The sequence below is a fragment of the Microcaecilia unicolor genome, chromosome 3 (genome assembly GCF_901765095.1).
Source record: "Microcaecilia unicolor chromosome 3, aMicUni1.1, whole genome shotgun sequence".
Taxonomy (NCBI): Eukaryota; Metazoa; Chordata; class Amphibia; order Gymnophiona; family Siphonopidae; genus Microcaecilia; species Microcaecilia unicolor.
In genome coordinates this window covers 231586729-231604364 of record NC_044033.1, presented here as the reverse complement: position 1 = coordinate 231604364, position 17636 = coordinate 231586729, and the positions used below count along the sequence as shown (strand labels likewise).

Sequence of the window (17636 nt, the reverse complement as noted above, 5' to 3'; positions counted from 1 at the left end):
AAACTGCTCCCTCACCAGTGTTTACACTTTGGAGTTTCAGCCTGCTGGCTGACACTCCCCATCTGTGATAGCAGTATCACAGATGGACAGAAACAAGCTGGTGAAAAGGGAAAACATAAGCGCTTTATAGTTTTATGCATTTAAGTGTATTACTAATTTATCAAGATATTAATATATACCATTCCATTTTCAGATACACTTTCTGCAGAATTTGGTAAGTTTAATGTTACTGTCTTGCAATATTAATCATTTCTCTGTACCAGGGATTCTTCTCATATTTGGTCCATAAAACCCTAAAGATGTCTAAGTAGTTTAATAGCACTCAGATCTTGCATTGAGGCATTCCTTTATTTTTTTTTTAAGGACAGAGGGAAATAGATTGGGTCAATATTTGAAGCCTGCAGCAAGTGTGTATTTGTAAATCTTGGTAACCCCCCCCCCCCCCCCAGTCAAACCAGGAAATAAACTCTTCCACAGGTAATCAAAGTCCACAAGAGTAGAAGAAACCAACCACATACTCCAAGGTGATCAAAGATAGTTTATTCTGTTTTGCATAATGAACCCAATACGGGCCATGTTTCGACTCCCAAGCCTTCTTCAGGGGTTTTTATGAAGCTAACAAAATGAGCATAAATATGGATAATATATACAGTGTTAGCACTTGACTCCATAAGTCAACATGGTCCTCGTTGTGGGCAACTATTTTGATGTAGTTTATGTTGACTTACGGAGTCAAATGCTAACATTTGTCTCTGTCTCCGTCCCCACCCTGTCCCCCTGGGTTCTGTCTCCATCCCCACCCCATCTTGGATGTGGCCATTTTCAGAAAAAAAAAGACAGTTTGCTATTTCAAAAATGGCCATATTTCCTATTCAGATTTGGGACATTTAGCACAGGATGTCCAAAGTCTGACTGAGACGTCAAATCAAAAATGCCTCTCTCTATATCTTTTACCATTTTTCTCCCGCCTGCACTTTTGCTATCCTGATGTCTTTCTTCATCTCTCTTACCTTTATGTGGTATTCTTTTTAGTGTACCATGTTTTACAAACTTCTGTATTTTGTGAATGATGCCATTTTTTTAATTTTATTTTTGCAGCTACCTCTTTGTAGAACCATATTGGTTACCTTTTCCTCTTCCTTTTACTTATACAAACATTTGTTGCCCTATTTATAGTCCCTTTCAGTTTAGCCCATTGTCCTTCTACTTCCTTTATCTTGTTCCCTTCTACCAGCTTCTGGCAAAAGGGGAGGAGTGGAGTAGAGGAGTAGCCCAGTGGTTAACTGACCTCGATTCCCACCGCAGCTCCTTGTGACTCTGGGCAAGTCACTTAACCCTCCATTGCCCCAGGTACAAATAAGTACCTGTATATACTATGTAAACCACTTTGAATGTAATTGCAAAAAAACACAGAAAGTAGGTATATCAAGTCCCATTTAGATTACATTTTGCCAGTCTGTGCGTTTAAAACTCAAGATATTGAGTTTGATGTGGCTGGACTCCATTTTAGTTCTTCTATCAAACCATACCATGAAGTGATCACTACTGCCCAGGTGGGCCCCCATCTGGATATTAGACACATTGAGGGGCATAATCGAAAGGGGCGCCCAAGATTTCCTGAGGGCGTCCTCGCAGGACGTCTCTGCAAAGGGGAGGGGAAACCTGTATTATCGAAACAAGATGGGCGGCCATCTTTCGTTTCGATAATGTGGTTGGGGACGCCCAAATCTCAATATTTAGGTTGACCTTAGAGATCGTCAACATAAATGTTGAGATGGTCGACCTTAGAGGTGGTCGTCCCCAGTTTTCAGCGATAATGGAAACCGAGGACACCCGTCTCAAAAACGAGCACATCCAGCTCATTTGGTTGTGGGAGGAGCCAGCATTCGTAGTGCACTGGTCCCCCTGACATGCCAGAACACCAACCGGGAACCCTATGGGGCACTGCAGTGGACTAACTGATGCACTAACTGAATGGAAAAAGCCCTTCCCTTACCGATCCCTTAGCGATTTGGAAAAGAACAGGCATGCATGAAGGAAATTGCATGCAAATGAGCTGCTTGCTGTTAGCTCATTTGCACACGATTTCCTTCCTAAGGAGGGGAAGCCAGTGCAGAGCAGCCAAGCGTTATGCGTGGCTGCTCTGCACATGCCAAAGACGGCTTCATACACGCAGACAAGCTGCGTTTATAATAGCCGTCTACAACCTTAAATAAATTGCCGTCTACAACCTTAAAAAAACGCAAGTCCAGGTGAAAACGTCAGGGATGTCTTTTTTTTTGTTTGTTTTGAGTATGGGTGAAGGATGTCCAAGTGTGGCAGTTGAGGACATCCAAAATGTGGATGTTTCTGTGAGAAGGACGTCCATGCCTTTGCTATGTCTCCGACACCCCCTTTATTTATTTGGATTTTGGATCACAAGTAGCAGCAGTGGGATTTGAACTGGCCACCTCTGGATTGCAAGACCACTGCTCTAACCACTAGGCCACTCCTCCACTCCACTCCCTTGAAATTTGGCTGTCCCTGTGGGGGGAGCAGTTCAGGACGTCCAAAATGTTTGAAAGAAGGACGTCCACGCCTTCGCTATGCCTCCGCTGACACACACACACACCTCCCCCCCCCCCCCCCCCCATGAACCTGCATACTGCTGCGATGGACCTGAGTATGATATTTGAGGCTGGCAAAAAAAGTTTTTAAAGTTGTTTTTTCGGGGTGGGAGGGGGTTAGTGACCACTGGGGTAGTCAGGGGAGGTCATCCCCGATTCCCTCCGGTGGTCGTCTGGTCAGTTCGGGCACCTTTTTGAGGCTTGGTCGTAAGAAAAAATGGACCAAGTCGGCCAAATGCTCATCAGGGATGCTCTTCTTTTTTCCATTATCGCTCGAGGATGCCCATCTGTTACACACGCCCCAGTCCCGCCTTCGCTACGCCTCTGACACGCGCCCAGGAACTTTGGTCATCCCCGTGACGGGAAGCAGTTGGGGACGCCCAAAATCGGCTTTCGATTATGCCGATTTGGGCGACCTTGAGAGAAGGACGCCCATCTCCCGATTTGTGTCGAAAGATGGGCGCCCTTCTCTTTCAAAAATAAGCCTGATTGTGGCCTAGTGGTTAGAGCACTGGTCTTGACATCCAGAGGTGGCCAGTTCAAATCCTATTGCTGCTCCTTGTGATCTTGGGCAAGTCACTTAACCGTCCATTGCCTCAGGTATAAACTTAGATTGTGAGCCCTCCAGGGATAGAGAAATACCCAATGTGTCTGAATGTAACTCACCCTAAGCTACTACTGATAAAGGTGTGAATAAAATCCAAATACATTCTTTCCATATGTGAGTATTAAATCTAGCAGCAATCCTTCCCTGGTCGGTTACCTCACCGTTTGTCTAAGCAGAGCCCCTTGTGGAGCATCCATTATCTTTCTACTTCTGTCTAGATTTGCAGATAGGATACTCTAATCCATATCTAGTAGATCAAAGTTACCAAGTATCAGCACTTGCAGTATCCCTGCTGAGAACAATTTACTGATTATGGGCCCCAGGCAGCTCCTATATGGGATAGGGGAGAGCAACAGCACAAAAAGGCTTACAGAGAATTGTAATGCTTTATTTTGGGGTTTACCACTGTACTGCTTTAGGGCACTACAGGTTTCCCAAAACTCTGCTGCTCATATATTAATCAGATCCTCACAAACTCATATTTCTCCTGTACTGATTAAATTACATTGGTTGTCTGTCCTATGGCAAATACGATTTAAAAGTACTGTCTTTATTGCATTGTGCATTGAATGATAATATGCCTCTTACCATTTCTTCTACCCTTAGATTGTACGGTCCGCCAAGTTCATTATGTTCAATGAACAAGTTACTTTTTGAATTACTGACTTGTCTTGATGAATATCAGTCCTCGATATTTTATGTGGCGAGACCTAGTTTGCGGAATACTCTAACATCACATTATTTAAGAAGATATTGAAAGCTCACTTGTTTCAGTAGGCCTTTTACGGTTGGTTGTCTGATAAAGCTAATGGTTCATTTTGCTTTGCCATTTTTATCAATCAGATGTGAGTGTGAGTATGGGTGTTTGATTTTATTGTTAAGGAATAGATTTTGAAGAGTTACTTAGTTTTATTTATTTTAATTGTTTATTTGTCAATTCATTTTGTTTTATTGATTTTTTTTTATATATGTTTTAATGTAATCCACATAGGAGTTTAGATAGTGTGGGCTATAATTTAAAAAAAATAAATAAATAAAATAAATAAGATGAGGGAGAAGCATAGCATCAAATGATGGATTGGTTTCGGGGCAGATAGAAGTTTGAGGTATGAAATGTAAGACTGAATGTGGTGGATGGGGATAGATGGAGGGAAGGGGGTAAAGGAGGAGAAAGGAATGCCTTTTGTAGCCTAGCGCCTCTAGTAGAGCAAGTCCTTCATACATAGAAGAGCTAGATGCCATTAAGAAAGTCCGAAACCAGCTGGAGAGAAAAAAGCACAAATCCAAGGAAGATGTAATTTCTGCTTCTCAATAGGAAGATTATTTTTGTAATGACCAGGATAGATGGAAGGGATGTGTAAAACATGGGGGCAGCTGTAGTTTATCTTGTTGGGCAGACTGGATGGACCGTACAGGTCTTTTTCTGCTGTCACCTACTATGCTACTATGTATGTATGTAATTGACCAAATATCCGGGCTATGTCTATCTTAAAATCAACCTTCAGGCAAATGTAGCAGCCAAAAAAAAAAAAAAGAAATTTTCTCATTTAACGTATCAGTTTCCAGAAATTGTTGAATATCAGTTCTTGATATTTTATGTGGTAAGACCTAGGTTGCAAAATGCTCTTTTGAACTAGTTAGGATGGTTTCTAGCTTCACATTGTGTAGGAAGCTATTGAAAGCTCACTTGTTTCAGTGGGGCTTTTAGGGTTGGTTGTCTGGATGCAGTTTCCTTAAGCCAACCTCAACCAAATCTCCCTTAGCATTACCCCTTTCTGAATTGTATGGGATTTTTTTTCTTTTTCTTTTGCTAATTTCTTTCAAGGAAAAGTTAATGCTATTTGTAAGGATCCAGTGTAAAAGGGAACAACCAACCTCACTCTGACATCATCATCTTCCCCTTGAATGCTGCCTTCTGTAAACAAAGGATTGTCTTTAGCATGAGGTCAACAAAATACCCTCTAAACATTTACATAACAACTTCTCCCTTCTTCCTGTAGCAAAGAGCTCTGGGTAACCTCAGGGACCTCTTATTGTCTGAAGGTATCTTCTTGAATTATCTCAAAGCAGGTCTTGTGAAACCCATGCTCAAAGAAACTTTCACTGAACCAACTTCAGTTTCACAACTACAGACACATCTCCAAGCTGCCATTTACTAGAAAAGTGTGTGTGCGGTCCCTGCCTATATCGTATTTTTCCTAGCTGGCGAGTTTCCTGGACTATTTCCAATCTGGATTTAATCCCAAATGAAGCAGAAAGACTAGTTTGTTGGCAGTCCTTGATCAGTTGTGTTGAAATCTTGAGGAAAGCATGACTCTATTTATTCTGCTTATTATCACAGCAGCATTCAACATGCTGAGCCACAAAATCCTCCTAGATCACCTAATTGACTGAGGGATAAGTGATAATGCCTACAGTTGGCTCAAATTCCTTTTGTTAGGTTTAGGTTTATTTACCTGATATACTGCATTTATTAAAGTAACATGTTGAGGTAATTTAAAAAGTTCAGAGAAATACAAAAAAAAAATGTGATAACAACCACACAAGACAAAAATAGGTTAAGTACAATACAAGAGCGGTTTATAAGGTTGGGAGATGACTCATCTGTTCCCTGGAAATCATGTTGTGGTTTTCCCTAGAGCTCTTTAATGGCTATGTCTAGATTCTCACCTTGTTGCTGTGTATTCAATGTCTTCTACTTTGATTGGTGATTCTACTAGGCCATAGGCCAGGGTCTCTCATGAATATTCATTGTGGATATCCTGAAAACCTGACTGGCTTGGGTGCCTCCAGAACCAGATTTGGGAACCACTGCCCTAGGCTCAAGTCAACAGGAAGCAGTTGCAATAAGTCTCAGAGTGGTCTGTCCAGAATAGGCTCAACTAAACCCTCAAAAGGCTGAGCACACAGTTTTTTTTTTTTACTTTTTCTAAAGGATAGTTTCCAAAATGAAGAGTGTTGATGTACTTGACTCCTTGGTAATGTTAAAGACCAAATTTCATCTGAAACCAAAATAGCTTTCTGAAAGCTAACATAGGAACATAAGTGTTAAAATGCTGGGACAGACCGAAGGTCCATCAAGCCCAGCATCCTGTTTCCAACAGTGGCCAATCCAGGTTACAAGTACCTGGCAAGATCCCAAAACAGTATAATGCATTTTATGCTGCTTATCCTAGAAATAAGCAGTGGATTTTCCCCAAGTCCAATTTAATAATAGCTTTTGGACTTTTCTTTTAGGAAGCTAGCCAAACTTTTTTAAACCCTGCTAAGCTAACTGCTTTTACCACATTCTCTGGCAATGAATTCCAGAGTTTAATTACACGTTGAGTAAATAAATACTTTCTACGATTTGTTTTAAATGTACTTCTTTGTAGTTTCATTGCGTGCCCCCTAGTCCTAGTATTTTTGGAAAGAATAAACAAGTGATTCACATCTACCTGTTCCACTCCTCTCATTATTTTATAGACCTCCATCATATCTCCCCTTAGCTGTCTTTTCTCCAAGCTGAAGAGACCTAGCCGCTTTAGCCTTTCCTCATAGGGGAAGTAGTCCCATCCCCTTTATCATTTTTGTCTCACTTCTCTGTACCTTTTCATCTTTTTTGAGATGCGGTGACCAGAATTGCAATACATTTGTCAGCTATGAACGTTGCTGTTCTTCCCCAGTTTAGTTACTGTAGTGTACACTTATGTCTTTTCTTGCCTAGATTATTGCAACTCTTTATAACATTCCAAGATGACTGAAATACATCTCTCAGCTTCTGCCAAATCTGCTGCCTTACTTGTTTCTCACTGTGAACTTGGAGCCCATTTCACCTCTATTTTAGATGATCTACCGTAGTTCCCAGTCTATTGTACATACAAGTTTAAACTCATCATCTTTAAGGTACTTAATGGACAATGTTCACAATAACTCCAGGAACTTGTCCAAACTATTTTTAAACCCAGATACGCTAACTGCTTGCTTTTTTTTATTATTGAATCTGGGGGATAATGCTGCCCCATATTTAAAACAATAAAACAAACAAAAAAGAAATAGATGATATGCTTGAAACCTTATGTCCAAGTGCTTTTTGAATATTGGGCTGTGTATATATATATATATATATATATATATATATCTCTCTCTCTCTCTCTCTCTCTCCTCTCTCTCTCTCTCTCTCTATATCTATATATATATATATATATATATATATATATATATATATATATATATAATGTCAGCTTGTATTTTGAAGAATCAGACATCTCATATTTGGTCTGGCTCTCAATAATATTATTTATTTATTTGTTGCATTTGTATCCCACATTTTCCCACCCATTTGCAGGCTCAGTGTGGCTTACATAGTACCATTTTGGCGATCGCCAGTTCGGTATAACAGTTACAAAGTGAGTAATCAAACATATAAACTGCGAGTGACCGAACTCACTCGCAAATGCGCAGTAAAGACCCTCTCTGTCCCGCCCCCGCGTCAATACATGATGACGGGGGCGGGACAGAGAGGGTCTCTACTGCGCAAGGGGAGGGACGAAACCGCCATCGCTGCCGCTTCTCCCCTCCCCAAGGTCGCTGCCACCACCCACCCTCCACCCGGGCCGGACCCTCGCTCCGCTATAGAAACAGCGTCAACGCAGCACACAGCTCAGCTGAGCTGCCGTCGGCCTTCCTTCCCTGCCTGTGTCCCGCCCTCCCCCACGAGGGCGGGACACAGGCAGAAAAGAAGGACGGCAGCTCATCTGAGCTGTGTGCTGCGTTCCCGCGCTGTTTCAATAGCAAAGCGAGGGCCCAGCCCGGGTGGAGGGGTGGCGGTGACTCCGGGGGGGGGGGGGGGCGTAGCCGTGACCTCGGAGGGGCAGCGGCGAGCTCGGCGACGGGGGGGCCTTGCGGTGAGGAGAAGGGGCCTTTCAACCCCCCCGTCCTATACTAGCCCATTTTTACGGGCTCAACGGCTAGTGGTATAATAAGGTTCATGTGTACAAGACATAGTATATACACATATACATATGAAAATTGTACAATAATATGTTTCTACACAAGTATGCATCTCAAAAGATTGACAGTAATCTTGGATACTTGAGATTTTAGCATTTGCTGTTACTTTTTCCTTTATTTTATGTTTCAACAATTTTATTGATGACAAATCAATACAACACAGCCATGGTCAAACAATAGTTCCAATGATGAGACATATAGAAAAAGAAACACTTTACCGCCAGTCATCAATCCTTTTTTTTTCCCCTTTTGTAAGAACCTCCCCCCTCCCTTCCCCTATTGGAAAAAACAATCTCTTACACCCTATCAATATGGCATCATAAATTCAAATGCATTAACCCCCAGAAATACAACTTTCATATATCAGCTTTATAATAAACAAACAGAAACATTGGACTAGAGACAGGTGAGAGGGCGGAGTCTTACTCCCCACATTAAGAGAGTCAGAGGGCGTGTGCTCTGATAGCCCTCCTACCCCCCTCCGGATGATATCTTTATCAGAATAGGGGAAGTGCTGATGTACACCCAAATGAACTCCCCCCCCCCCCCCCCCGTTGCCCCCCCATCTCCTAAACTTTTTCCTTTATTTTAAGAGGGAGTAAAATAGTTGAGAAAAAATTTCTATAAATAGGAAACTGTTTAAAATTCTGCATAAAATACCTTTTGAGGTACACACAAAACTGGCACACTTACACAGCTCCCACAGAGGGACATATATTTCAGAAGTATGACCTATTTGACTTAACTGCTTGAGTATTTTTTCTAGCATATACCTCCAGATTCTATATAGTGTAACTTGAGTTGTGCACACATATCTGGTCATATTCTGGATTTGCGTGCACAACTTAAATAGCTTAACAAGTCAGTTGGCACCACTAATTGAACTTAACAAGCTTTACCAATTGGCATTAATTAGAATTTATGCGCACAAATGTCTAAGCATATTCTATAAAGTGATGCATGCAAATACAGAATATGCTCATTCTGCGCATAATTTAGGCTTCAGCATTTACACCAGGTTAGAGACTGGTTAGCTGATTCTGGACTGTGAAGGTTAACTGTGGTTAACCTAATACATAAATTCAAGATATAATAGTTCTAAATCAGGGGTGGCCAACCTCGGTTCTCGAGGGCTACAACCTGATTGGGTTTTAGGATTTCCTTAATGAATATGCTTGAGATCTATCTGTATGCACTGCCTCCATTATGTGCAAATAGATCTCATGCATATTCATCGGGGAAATTCTGAAAACCCGACTCGGGCCAGATGCACTAAACTTAACGAGCCATTAACGAGCAAGTAGTAAACCATGGCATGCACTAAATGCTTCTCCAAGCCATTTTCCGATCACGGTAGCAGCTAACGAAAACGGAATGCAGATTAGCAAATTAGTACCCTAATGTGTTTAAATCGTAATGAGATGCACTACCGTTTTCCGATTGCCTAACCGTGGAAAATCTAACGGGAGGTCTGTACCTCTTGTTGGGGCTGCGCAGCCTCTAAAAACTTCTATAAATGTAACAAAAAAAATTGGGGAAAAAAACATCCAAGTGTAAGTCAGGGCTGTCCTTCTAAAGTGCCTAACATGGACGTCCTTCACTGAAACATAAAAAAAAAAAAAAAGGACGGCCCTGACGAGCAGTTGGCCATTTTTCCCCAGATTTTTTTGTGATGGGTGTTCTTCTGCAAGGATGTCCAAATAAAAAAACTATTTGGACGTCCCTTTCGATTATGCCCCCTCCAGGTCTCTGCCAATCACAGCGCGTTGAAGTACGTCCATGTTAGACGTCCTTGCATGTCCTGATGCCGGCGGTGGTAATTTGGTGCAACTCTCACCCCCCATCACCCCCAGAGCCGCGCGTTCCCAGGGAGGAGGGTCTGCATGGTCAGCCGCAATCCACCCCCTTCTTCCGAGAGTGGGGCGGCAGGGATCACCAGCTGTATTGGCGGCTGCAGCTTGCGCTCCAGCCCGCGGCTCTGACAGTGCTCGTCAGGGACGTCCTGTTTGGACATCTTTGGCATGCGCAAAGCAGCCAGCATAATGCTTGGCTGCTCTGCGCATGCTCGACCGGCCGACTGGTTTCCGAGGAAATAGAGAATGCAAGTGAGCTACAACGAGCAGCTCATTTGCATTCCATTTCCTTGATGCATGGCCGTTCCCTACCGATTCGCTATGGAATTGGTAAGGGAACGGCTCTTCCGAGGACTTTAGTGCATCTAGCCCTTGGTTATGACCTTCAAAGACTGAGGTTGCCCAACCCCTGTTCTAAATTTTACTGTTTACCTCAATGAACTACAAAAACAGAGAAAACTAAACATATCTGAGTTGGTACACATATCAAAATGATTCCTAAAATAATATTGTAGATAAGGGGACTTTTGACAGAGAGGATTTTTAATTGATTTGAGAGTTTATGGTGTTGGTTTAGTGCAGTGATTGGTACTTTAAAAACTGAAAGTCTCTAACTTTTTTTTTTGTTCATTTTCCTTCTTTATGCATATCCACCCTCGACAGACTTAGGTAAGTTTTGTTCACAAATATGTTTAATGATTAGATAAATGCATTTATTACTGTCATTGGATTAGTTTTTCTTATCTGAGATCTGATCATGGCCTCAACTTGTTTAATTATATCACAGGGGGTGGGCAGTAATCAAAGCAATTTACATGGTGAACTTATTGCTGAGTGTTTTATTTCCAAGGACTTAATTTCCTATGAATTTGGGAAGAAAAAATGTCCAGCAAAAAATATATGTGAGGAAAGTATGCTGTGAGACTATTTCCTTGAAGTGCTAAATATAAAAAAAGCAGCAAGTCTATTAAAGGTTTGAATATTTAACTTTAGGCACTCAGCTTTAGTTTTCAAATATAGAAGCCTGTTTTCACTAGGATTCTACATATGTGCCTAAATGGGACAGTGTTTACACTAACTGTGGGGCTTGCAGGTTTACAGGTAGCTTATATTTGCAGGCTTGCAAGCACTTTTTCTACCAGTGCTATTGTAGTGGTGTACAGTTGGGAGTAGTGGGCTTTGGGAGGCTCAGCAGACAAGATAAGGGATCTATGGTGAGATGTGTACCTGAGAGCATTTTTTTGAAGTCCACTGCAGTGCCCCCTAGGGGGCCCCATTGCTCTCCTGGGATGTCTGTGTGGCCAGTCTATTAAGAATGCTGGCTCCTCCTACATCCGAATGGCTTGATTTTGTGTGTTTTTCACTTGTTTCCCCCCCACCCCCCCAAAATGGACCAAAATAGATAAACACACAGAGCACAAAAACATCTAGCAAATAGCCATTTTTTTTTTTGGCGGGGGGGAAGATAAAAGGTAAGACATTTTTTCTGTTTTGAAAATGGCTATATTCTCCACTTGAATTTTGGAAGTTTTTAGCAAAATGTCCAGAGTTGGACTTTGATGCCATATTGAAAATGCCCCTCCATATCTTGGAGCTCTGCCTTTTTTGACTGTCAGCCCAAAGTATCACAGATAGATTTGGCAGTAGTGGTGCATTGTAATTCTGGGCTACTCAAAGGTCTTTGATAGGGATGTACACTGCCAAAAAAAGTTTGGCTTGTGTCACGAAACACCTAGCCACCTGCCTGGGGTTACCCTACAGCCACTTAGAGAGGGTCTATCCCCAGCCCAGCACAGCTCAGGTCAGCCTGCACCTGCTGCTTGTGCTCTACACTAGCACCCTCCTCCCACCGACTGGGTCACAACCGCCTCTGGGCGAGTCTCATATGCTTCAATTATCCCCATTGATTTCTAAGTTACTGGAACCACATTCCCAGTGGTCCCACAGTTCCCAGAAAGCACTCACAGACCCAACACACAAACCACCAGGATTCTTTATTAGTCCAGACAAACAGGATGAACAAACAATTGTTTAGTCTCTTAAAAATATTGAACTGTGGAACAAAATAGTGCAAATAGGCAAACAATAACAGGTAACTGAAACATGGATCAATTATAACTAAATATCTATATACTGTCTAAACAGTACCTGGGAAGGTCAGGACATATAATTCACTGAGCCTCAGCAAAGAGATCTGTCTCTCTTTCCTCCCGGGCTGAAACTGAAGCAACAGCCAGCAACAACTGCTGGGTAATTTCAAACTCCAGGCCAATCAGAGCCCAGAATAGTCAAGTTTCAAATAAAAACTGTTACATCACTACAGACACTTCCTATTGTCTCTGCGCCAAATAAAAAAAGAACAGTTCTCTTTAACAGCTTTATGCATAAACATGCACCATCTGCTGGCCAAACAGGAGAAAATACACTTCAGAACACAATGCAGGAAAAATATCCAATACATTTTACGTGCTTGAAACACACAGTTTTTAAGCCGGCTAACACTTAGCCGCTTAAGTTGATATTCAGCACTTAAGCAGCCATGGGCTAGCATATAAAAGTATCATGCAGTCCCATTTATGTGCTAAACCTGTCTGCTTAAGTGCTTGAATATCATCACTTAAGCGACCAAGTGCTGACTTCGTCCCCAACAGCTGGCTTTGAGTTAGGTGCTAAATGCAAATTTCAGCGGCATTTAGCCTAAGTGCGGCAGACAATTAGCAGCTAGCCACAACTATAGTAACATAGTAAATGACGGCAGATAAAGACCTGTACAGTCCATCCAGTCTGCCCAACAAGATAAACTTATTTTACATGGTATGTGGTACTTTATACCCCAGTTTGATTTGTCATTGCCATTCTCAGAGCACAGACTGTAGAAGTCTGCCCAGCACTGGTCTTGTACTAAAAGTTCTGAAGCTAACTTCAAAGTCCCTTAAAATTTACACACTAGCCCATCCCTATCTATTCAGTTACGATCAGGGCATAGACCATAGAAGTCTGCCCAGCACTGGTTTTGCTTCCCAATTACTGGTGTTGCAACGCCGGTACATGCGTTCTCCTGCTGGTTGAGAGGCGGCGAGGCTGATTCATCACAGTCCATTGGTCCCCCTGAGGACGCTTAGGGCGAAACATGTATACATGTCGGGAACTGCCGATATGATGCTACAATAACATCAAGGACTATGAATACTTCAGAGAATTTAAGGAACACATAGTAAATAAATCACAAATTTGGGGCTTACCCAGCAAGAGCGAAGTCATCTGTTCAAGTATAAAGATAAGTACCCCGCTACGTGGTATAATTGAGATAACCAATGATAGGTGAAAAACATTCAAATAAGAACTGGATATTAATAAAAACACCATGGAAGGCGGTAGGGTGCTATGATGTTTTAAAGGGAAAAACCCTAAAACTTGGATGACCAGCCGATGCAATAGGGTATACCCTGATACTGAGCAAAATTAGCATAAAAAAGTAAAAAATTGAGTTTGCACACTGTCACAATTCTTATGTTTTGATTTTATGAATGCTTGAATATAGGTTTGGGGGTTTAGTACAGGTTATTTAATTAATAATACCATAAACCAGACCATTATATATACCCCAGTGGAGTACATATTAAATTTTAACTGCCAGACCCTCGACCATTCTTCTAACATTTGGAAATCCCTTCTCATTGTTTCTACTCCTTCCAGGATATCCACTCTATTGACTATCTTCATGCCATCTGCAAAAAGGCAAACCTTTCCTTCTAACCCTTCAGCAATATCTCCCACAAATATATTAAACAGAATTGGCCCCAGCACCGATTCCTGAGGAACTCCACTGCTCAACTTCCTTTCCTCCAAGCGGATTTCATTTACCACCACCCTCTGCCACCTGTCAGCCAACCAGTTTCCTATCCAGTTCACCACTTTTGGTCCTAAGTTCAGCCCTTTCAGCTTATTCACTAGTCTTATGTAGGGGACTATATCAAAGGCTTTGCTGAAATCCCAGTAGATTACATCTAGCACACATCCTTCATCCAGTTCTTTGGTCACCCAGTCAAATATCAACACTCTCCCTTTAATACAGGGGTGGACTAGCAGTGCTCTGGGCCCCCAGGCTGTAAGGGTCACCGGGCTGCTCTGGAAGTTACCTGCACCCCACTATCTGCACAGTCCCCCCCGCACACTAATGCATCTTCTTTGGTCCCACCTTGAAGGGCTGTGGTGGTTTTGTGGCCTCTTCAAGGGCAGGAAAGAACCCTACTCTTTTCTGCCCTCTGCAGTTGCTCTGCCCGGCATTGCCATGTTTTCAGAATGGCTGCTGAGACTTCCTGTGGCAGTCTTGCAGGTCTCTGCAGTCTCACGAGACTGCTGCAGGGAAGTCTTAGCAACCATTTTATTATTATTTCCAAATATTTTATTAATTTCCAAGAATACAAATAACAGGAAAACAATGATTGAAAAACATAGGAAGCAAGAAACACAACAGGTGGGAAAGGAAAAAAGAGAAAGGAAAGAAGAGAAAAAAGGAGGGGAAAGCATCCAGGTGTTTAACAAATAAGTCCTTTGTACTGGTTTAGGGTGTGGCCTGAATAGTTTGGAGGTAGTTGTCCAAAATAGACCAAATTTTTTTGTTAGATACTATCATCCGACTTTTCGCAGCCATGGCGAGCTCAAACTTCTGATGCTTATTTTTAAGTCCAGTGGCGTTATCATAAGTTAGATTTGCATGCAATTGAGGCAGTGCATGTAAATCTCTTTCATGCATATTCACTGTGGATATCCTGAAAACCTGATGGGACTAGGTGCCCTGAGGACTGGGTTGGGAATGACTGGTATGTATAGTGTTGGATATGCTCTATTTCCTCTTTTTTAAAATACAAATTGGTTATTTAGGTACAATTTACATTTATTTGCATGTTTTTCATTTTAACTTTTTTATGGAAGATTATAATTTTTGTCCTTTATTGTTTGTAGTATTTTCTTTTTATGTTCATTCTTCTGTTAGCAGGCTTTTATTGTGTGCATTGCATATCGCAGTAGAGGAGGGAATGCATTTGGTTTTTATTTCTTCAGTGCTGTACTGCATGTAGTCTGGCTTCTTGGGTTTCCATTTCAGTTTTTGTATTCATTCTTCTTCTCTCTCCCAAGTGGCCATGTCTTTAGATCCTTACCTATGATTCTCTCTCTCTCTGTTTCTCTCTTTTTAAAAAAGAAATTATGGTTCTGAATCCTAACTCCTGATTTTCTCTGACCTGGGATTCTCTTGTCTTCTCCCTAGTTGATGTAATGATGGATTTTGACATTTGATACTTTCCTCTCCTCTTCTCCAGGGCTGCCGAGAGGGGGAAGGGGCTAAAATTCCACAGGCCTGGCCTCCAAGAGGGGCCCCGGCATGGCAGGAAGGCAGAAGGCTCAGGCAGGCTGCTGCTGCATTGGTCTCCTGCTCCTGCACAAGCAGAAGACCAGTGCAGGGGGGACATGGGGCAGCGGCTGCCCAAGTGGAGGAGGGGGGTGGGAGGTGGCGGCAGCAGCCCAGGCGAGGGGTGGCAGCCAGCAGCTTTGCCCTGGGCCCTGCCCGGTCTCTCGGTGGCCCTGCTCTTCTCCAATGCACTTGGCTCTGGTAATTTACCTTTTATTTACTTTTCTCTACCAAGTGAATGTGACTCTGGATCCTCAAACTGCTCATCCTAATCTCATCCTGTCTGAGGACCGGAAAAGTGTGACACTTGGAGACACCAGACATTATCAGCCTGATAATCATGAAAGGTTTGATACCTGTCCCTGTATCCTGGCCAGTGAGATCTTCACTTCAGGGAGACATTACTGGGAGGTGGAAGTGGGAGACAAGACTGCATGGGACTTGGGAATTTGCAAAGCATCTGTGAGCAGGAAGGGACAAATTACATATACACCTAAGAAAGGATACTGGGCCGTGGTATTGAGGAATGGGAATGAATACTTGGCTTGTACCTCACCTTACAGCACTGAGTTACTCCTGAATTTGAAACCCCAAGCAGTGGGGATTTTCTTGGATTATGAGGCAGGAAAGATTTCATTTTACAATGTACAGGAGGAATCTCATCTCTTCACATTCACTGATTCTTTCACAGGGAAGCTTCAGCCTTTTTTCAGTCCTTGTCTCAAGGAAGAAGGTAGAAATGCTGGAGCTCTGAGAATTCAAGTAGTCAGTAACTGAGAATGAGAACACTGCTCAAGTTTGTAATGTTTAACCTGTCATGTTCTTACCCAGATTTAGTCAACCGTTTTAAAAAACGGTTGAGCTGGTGGAATTTCCAGGAAGAACATTCCCTGGATCTGTGGAATGGCTGGAGTTGGGGATACTGCAGATCCTGGTCACTATTCTTTGAATGACCTTTAGTGATCATATTTAGGGGCCATGATTGCATGATTCTAGAGGAGTCCATGGTGCATACACTGTGGCCAAGGACTGTCACTGTAGCAACCGAGCAAGGCATGTGATAGAAGAAGAATTCCTGAGAAATTGTGAATGAAAGCTTATGACAACAAAATCCCAGTCCTGGTTCTGACAGAGCTGGAAGCTCAAAAGAAACAGGAATTAGTGGAGCAAAAAAAAAAAAAAATCAGGCTGAGAGAAACCCTACTGAACCAGTTTTGAGGGTTGTTTTTTTCATTTCCTCAGTTATCATACTATAAAAAACAAATCAAAAGAACTTAAGAGTGTTCTCCTTCATGTTGAGAGGGAATTACGTGACATGAGATTGCAGCCTGTGAATATGGGGGTCTTGATACAGGGATCGATGCAATAAAATACTCTTGACTCTGTACAAGGTTAGCTCAGATTTAGCGCAAAGCCTTGGGTTAAACCCTAGTGCACAGCATATTTGAAACTGTGGTAATGAGGCTAACTATTTAGCACAGATGCAGAGAAGTGCACAGAAGACTGAAAGGCTGAGCACAACACTGGAGCTTAATATCAAATATAAAGAGGCATAGAGGTAGAGGGTTACTTCATTCTTCGGATTTAAAGCCTGTTTCTTCTTTTTGCTGCAAGCTTAAACATGACCCACAGCTTTTGTATGGCTTACATGAAGAGAATGAGTAAAACAGAGCAGAGGGTGATCTGAGATGAACTACAACACTTCTCAGATTTCCAATCCCTGCTGAAGGACCATGGACTACCCCCCACCACCTCAAAAGTACCCCCGACCCCATTGGCCTTCATTGCACCAAAGAAAGCTAAATTTCATTTTCTTTTTCTTCATCCATATATAAAGCCTTGTTATTCCAACTCTATTAATGTCTCCTAGTTTAAAATGTCTATTGAGAGTAAATGTTTGTTTTGTAAAACAGTAATTGGTATGTTTCACATATGCTTTATCATTGTTTTCATGTTCACCCTTATTGAATTAAAGTATGGAAAAGAACTGGTTATATCTTAAGATACTTATTACAATATTTTCTTTGAGCTTGCTGTGTGGAAATTTGTTCAAATCAGATATTACTAAAACATGAATGTTGTGATTTATTTTACTTTTTTTTTTTTTTTAGCTATTAGTTATTTTAAGTAATTAGAGGAAACATAGAACATACAAGCCAATGTTGAGC

The 17636-nt window shown here is 42.0% G+C and overlaps 1 protein-coding gene across 2 annotated transcripts in view; it reads left to right on the top strand.

Annotated features, from left to right (window-relative positions):
• LOC115466363 (E3 ubiquitin-protein ligase TRIM39-like) overlaps positions 1 to 17135 on the top strand; it is a 43390-nt gene extending 26255 nt beyond the window's left edge. The window contains exons 6-8 of one of the 2 annotated variants that reach the window (XM_030197553.1): positions 194 to 214; positions 10722 to 10727; positions 15704 to 17135. In XM_030197553.1, the coding sequence (XP_030053413.1) occupies positions 194 to 214; positions 10722 to 10727; positions 15704 to 16245 (569 nt within the window). In that variant the 3' untranslated portion in view covers positions 16246 to 17135. Of the gene's footprint in view, positions 1 to 193; positions 215 to 5653; positions 5660 to 10721; positions 10728 to 15703 lie in introns of both variants that reach the window. The other variant, XM_030197554.1, reaches the window with a different exon arrangement.
• The last annotated feature ends 501 nt before the right edge of the window (positions 17136 to 17636 follow it).